The 5,319-nt window shown below is 39.7% G+C and overlaps 1 protein-coding gene across 1 annotated transcript in view; it reads left to right on the plus strand.

Moving 5' to 3' along the window:
* Positions 1-4,249, plus strand: part of CDC5L (cell division cycle 5 like) — a 59,913-nt gene extending 55,664 nt beyond the window's left edge. Inside the window, exons 15-16 of the mRNA XM_032299588.1 lie at positions 2,856-3,068; positions 3,814-4,249. Of these exons, the coding sequence (XP_032155479.1) occupies positions 2,856-3,068; positions 3,814-3,918 (318 nt within the window). The 3' untranslated portion in view covers positions 3,919-4,249. The remainder of the gene's footprint in view (positions 1-2,855; positions 3,069-3,813) is intronic.
* Positions 4,250-5,319: the final 1,070 nt, after the last annotated feature.

The following is a 5,319-nucleotide window of genomic DNA, read 5'->3' on the forward strand; positions in this document are numbered from 1 at the left end:
CTCCCCTCCCCTCCCCTCCCCTCCCCTCTTCTGCTTTTCTTTTTCTTTCTTTTTTTTGAGATGGTGTCTCATTCTGTTGCCCAGGCTAGAGTGCAGTGGCATGATCTCAGCTCACTGCAGCCTCCGCCTCCCAGGTACAAGCGATTCTTCTGCCTCAGCCTCCTGAGTAGCTGGGATTACAGGTGTGTGCCACGTCTGGCTAATTTTTTTTGTATTTTAGTAAGAGATAGGGTTTCACCATGTTGGTCAGGCTGATCTTGAACTCCTGACCTCCTGATCTGCCCGCCTCAGCCTCCCAAAGTGCTGGGATTACAGGTGTGAGCCACCGTGCCCAGCTCTTCTTTTTCTTTCTTTTGAGTTTTAAATGTATCATCCCACTCCCCTCTGGCCTGAAAAGTTTCTGCTGAGAAATTTTCTGGTAGTCTTATGGAGGTTCCTTTATATATGGTGGTATGGTTTTTCCTTGCAGTTTTCAACACCCTGCCATTAGTTTTTGACATTTTAATTGTCATGTGTCTTGGTGGGTCTCTTTGAATTGATCTTATTTGGTTTCTTTTCGGCTTCCTGGATCTGGCTTTTCATTTCCTTCCCCAGGCTTGGGAAGTTTTCTGCCATTATTTCTTTGAATATGTTACTTGTTTTCTCCTTCTGGCCCTGATAATGCATAAGTTGTTCTCCATGATGGTGTCCCATAAGTCTCTTACGTTATCTTTACTCTCTTTCATTATTTTTTCTTTTTGCTCCTGAGATTAGATGATTTCCAGTGACCTGTCTTTTAATTTACTGATTCTTTCATCTGCTTGATCTAGTCTGCTGTCAAACCCCCTGTATTGAGTTGTTCAGTTTAGTTTTAGTATTTTTCAGATTGATGTTTTCTCACTGGTACTTTTAATACTTTCTGTCTCTTTGTGGAAGTTCTTAGTTTGTTCTTGCATTGCTTTCTTGACCTGGGTGAGCATCTTTGTGACCATTATTTGGAATTTCCTGTTAGGTGGTGAATCATACATCTCCAGTTCATTTGGGTTGGTTTCTACTGATTTATTTTGTTCTTTTTTTTTTTTTTTAAATAAATATTTGTGTCTTCATTGTTCTTGACTCTCTCTATGTTGGTTTCTGTGCATTACATGGGATAACTGCCTCTCTTAGTCTTCTCAGACTGGCCTTACGTAGCAGAAGGATCTCACCAATCCATCTAGGTAGAGATTTTAAGATACCTTTTAAATCTTTGTATTTGTTCAGACTGCTGTCTCTATTTTTGTTGCCATATTCTGTCAGTACCCTGTGATTAGTAAGGTAGAAGCCAGATGCTTAGATGTAGCTGGGAAGGTTGAGGTATGGTATGTGTCCCAGTTCCTTCTGTCCTCATGTTGAAGTCAAGTGCCTGACTCTTCCACCCTCTCTACAGTAAGCCGTCTCTATGGCAAATGCCCATGCTTGGCTTGTGGCTGCACTCTATGATCCTGGGGAGATACTGGCTGGAAGTGGTCTCGTTCTGTGTCTACCTCTTTGTTTTCTGTGGTTTAGGGAGATTCCAGAATGCAAAACCCTGCCACTTCCCATAGCTTAGGTTGTGAAGGGTACAGTCCCTTGTGTGTGTGTCGCTATAAAAGTGTGGCACTCAGTCTGTGGACAAACTTCTTTTAGGAAGAAAGAGTAGGCTTGAAATCATCAGTGGGATGTGCTAGAGGAAAGGATCAGGATATGACAGGTTCCTGCGCAGGCCGCCTGTGGGCTACTGTTTGTCTCCCACATTAGCTCTCTGATGGAAGTTAGAGGCCAGACTGTCAAGTAACTACTGGAAGAGTATGCAGTTATAAACCCTTTTTGGAGAGAAAATGAGAGCTGCATGTTCCAGATTCTTTTCTTCACTGCTCCCGGGGAGTGTAGCCCTAGAAAGCATTTGTACACCTATTTAAAACCACCTCCTTATTTTTTAATTTACAGAGACTTGCATATGTCTAGTCTCTTCCATTACCAGATCTAGGAGATTTAGGATATAATCATTTGGATGGGTGCTTTGAAAATTGAGGCATTTGATGTGGGGACAAACTCCTTCTAGGAGGAATTGGTAGGCCTAGAGTTACTGCTGGGGCAAGCCGGGGAAAAAGGCTCAGAAAGTGTCGAGCTGCTGCTTAGGCTGCCCGAAGGCTGCTTTTGCCCTGTCCCATTAACTCCCCAATGCAAGTTCAAAGCCAGGCTGTCGAGTATCCACTGCAAGACTGTGCCATCAGCTCCTTCCAGGGAGAAATGTGGAGCTTCACATTTTCAGCCCCTTCTTTGCACTGCCCCCAAAGGTTGTAGTCCCTGAAAGTACTTGCATGCCTGATTAAAAGCATCTCTTTGTTCTAGGGATCTAGTGATCTAGCAAGACTTGGCACTAGATCCCTCAGCTCCCAGAGCCAGAAGATGTAGGATGCAGGCCCTTGGGTGGAAACTGTAAAAGTTGGAATGCTTGATGTGTGAACAGACTCCCAGAAGTACATTTTTGAGATACAGATGATGAGGATGGCTTGTAGCTAGTCCCAAAATAAGTAATGTTGAATGATAGCAGAAGTCATTTTCAGAAAGTAGACATTAGTTTTTCCCATACTATGACATTCAAGCCCGCTTTGTGCTTCAATCATGGGTCAAATTATTATAAATAGATTATAGATTATTTGGGACTCACCTATAAAACCCTTTAGGTGCAAGATAAATCCTTCTTAAGCTTGATAGTGTGTTACAGTAGTTGAGCTATAAAGAGTTCTAGTATATTTTTGCTTTGAGGCACATACATGAACAAATGGTACCTTTTTAGCCCTGTTATTTAATAGCCTGCTTTCTCATGTATGCTGAGATCTTCCCCTGCTCTCCAGATAAACAGGGGTCACATGACGACAGAAGCCAAGAGAGCTGCAAAGATGGAAAAGAAGATGAAAATTTTGCTTGGGGGTTACCAGTCTCGTGCTATGGGGCTCATGAAACAGTTGAATGACTTATGGGACCAAATTGAACAGGCTCACTTGGAGTTACGCACTTTTGAAGAACTCAAGAAACATGAAGATTCTGCTATTCCCCGGAGGCTAGAGGTAATGTGATATATTGAAGTGTTGCTTAAAGAGTGCTGCAAAGAATTATCAGAGCTGTCCTGTTTTTACTTCTATGCTGGCTGTCTCTGAAGTTGGTACTGTCAGGCTTTTAATAGTGAGAGCTTAAAGTATTTGACTTTCTAATCTAGAATTGCCTCTGTATAGATGGATAGACCAGGCAAGTTGTAGATGCAAAGGCCTTCCCTTACTCATCTTCTGTTTTGTGTATAGATACATTGTGAAATGGAATACTTAGCTCTTGTAATTTGTCCCCTTGAAACTTAATTGTAACCCATTCATGTAGTTCTTTGAGGGAAAACTAAACCAGTATCTTTTTGTTTTGTAACTTAGGTTGCTGGGAACAGAGCTAGTCCTTCCAAACCATCACATTTCTTTGACCAGGTTTGGATTCAATTATCTACCAAATGGGCATAATAGCTCCTGTCCAGCTAAAGGGCGGTCAGGGCTTCTGGAAGTTCATTTGTGGGTATTGATAGGATGGTAGTGGTTTGTTTATTTGAAGTAGCAGCAGGATTTTACAAGATGGCAAGCATATGACCAAATCAAAGAATGGCTGTAATACTGCTTTTATAGCAAAAGTATTGGATATGTTTGTTTCTCTTTGAGAAATATTTACCTCTTAAGAATCATGATTTAACTCAGCTGGTTTTTAAGATGGTAGAGTACTGTAGGTTTTTTTCAGTATAGTTACATCTAAAATAATTAATGTTTTTGTTTCTTTAAGTGTCTGAAAGAAGATGTTCAGCGACAACAAGAAAGAGAAAAGGAACTTCAGCATAGATATGCTGATCTGCTGCTGGAGAAAGAGACATTAAAGTCAAAATTCTGAAGTACAGTTTATTATTCTGCCACAGAACGAATTAATTGCCGGTTTTCATACTCTAGAAGGCTGAAACTGATGTTTATCTTCATTGACAAATTAACCCACCATCTGTGGTTTTTCACTTGTTTATTTTAAATGATATCGATCTTACACATTCTGTGTATAAAGACCCTAACTCCACAGGACGGACATTTTGGGGTTTAAATTATTAAGGCTATCATTCTTTTAGCAATGTCATATTTGCAAACTTTTTTAGTTTTGGCCTTTAATTTAAAAAGCCTAATTTTAAAGTGCTGCCTATGAGTAACTTGAATAAAAACAAAATATAAAAAATTGAGAATGTAGCCTTTTGTTTGAAGTAATTAGATACTTAAGAGTGCCCGCAAACCAGCAGCTCTGTACTCTGTGTCATATTTAATGAGTAACTCTTGGGTAATCAAAATGGTGATCCAGTATCTTAAACACTTAAGAGGCAGTTCTTTGTGGCTTTGTTAGTTTCGGCAAAGAATGGTCATTTCTGTATACTCTGACAAGATAAATTAACTTTTTAGTACCTCAAAAATTTTTTTAAAAATATCACTTTAAAGAAGGTCTCTTCCATGCCAGCTACTTACATAATTTATGGGTCAGGGCTTAAAATATTTAACTTTTCTTGCCCTATTATTTTCTTGTAAGTATTTTTTGACAAAGGCACTTTAAAAGTTAATTTCAACAAGGCCATCAGACTCAAAGCTCTATGTTTAGTGTAAGAAGTCAATTACATCAGTGTAGAATTTGGTAAATGGATAGAGGTGGAGAGATTTCATTTTATAATAATTCATATAAATTGATTTAGTGTACGCTATTAGTTGACTACAAGCTCATTATAGGCCAGCAATGTGTTGAGATCACCAAAAACATTTGCCCCGTCTTAGAATACTAGGGAATGTAGGAAGGGAAGGGAGGGATCCATCCATCCATCCATCCATCCATCCATCCATCCATCCATCAGATATTGAATATATACCTTGTGCCAGAGTCTTCGATCGACAGCAAAGAATAAAATAGGCCTAGTTCCTGTTTAGTAGAGCTTATAGTTTTTTGAGAATGACAGACAATTAAAATCCTATGTGTCAGACACTTACTTAAATGTTGGAGATAAGCAATTACTAAGAGTTTGTGCCCTCATGGAGGTGACATTAGTGGGGAGGAGATACTAAATATGTACAGGGAAAGTATCAGATCATGAGTTTTAGATTCTATGGAGGAAATTAAAGTAGAGTGATTATGAGATAGTGAATGAATGGCTAATTTAGATTGGATGATCAAAGAGACCTTTTGGAAGACAGCTATGCTCACCACAATACCACCACTCTATACCGTACCGTGTCACTATAAGCCGCACAGCCAAAGAGACCTCTTAAAGAA

The sequence above is a fragment of the Sapajus apella genome, unplaced genomic scaffold (assembly GCF_009761245.1).
Source record: "Sapajus apella isolate SASKATOON/1434 unplaced genomic scaffold, GSC_monkey_1.0 scaffold41, whole genome shotgun sequence".
In the NCBI taxonomy this organism is placed as follows: domain Eukaryota; kingdom Metazoa; phylum Chordata; class Mammalia; order Primates; family Cebidae; genus Sapajus; species Sapajus apella.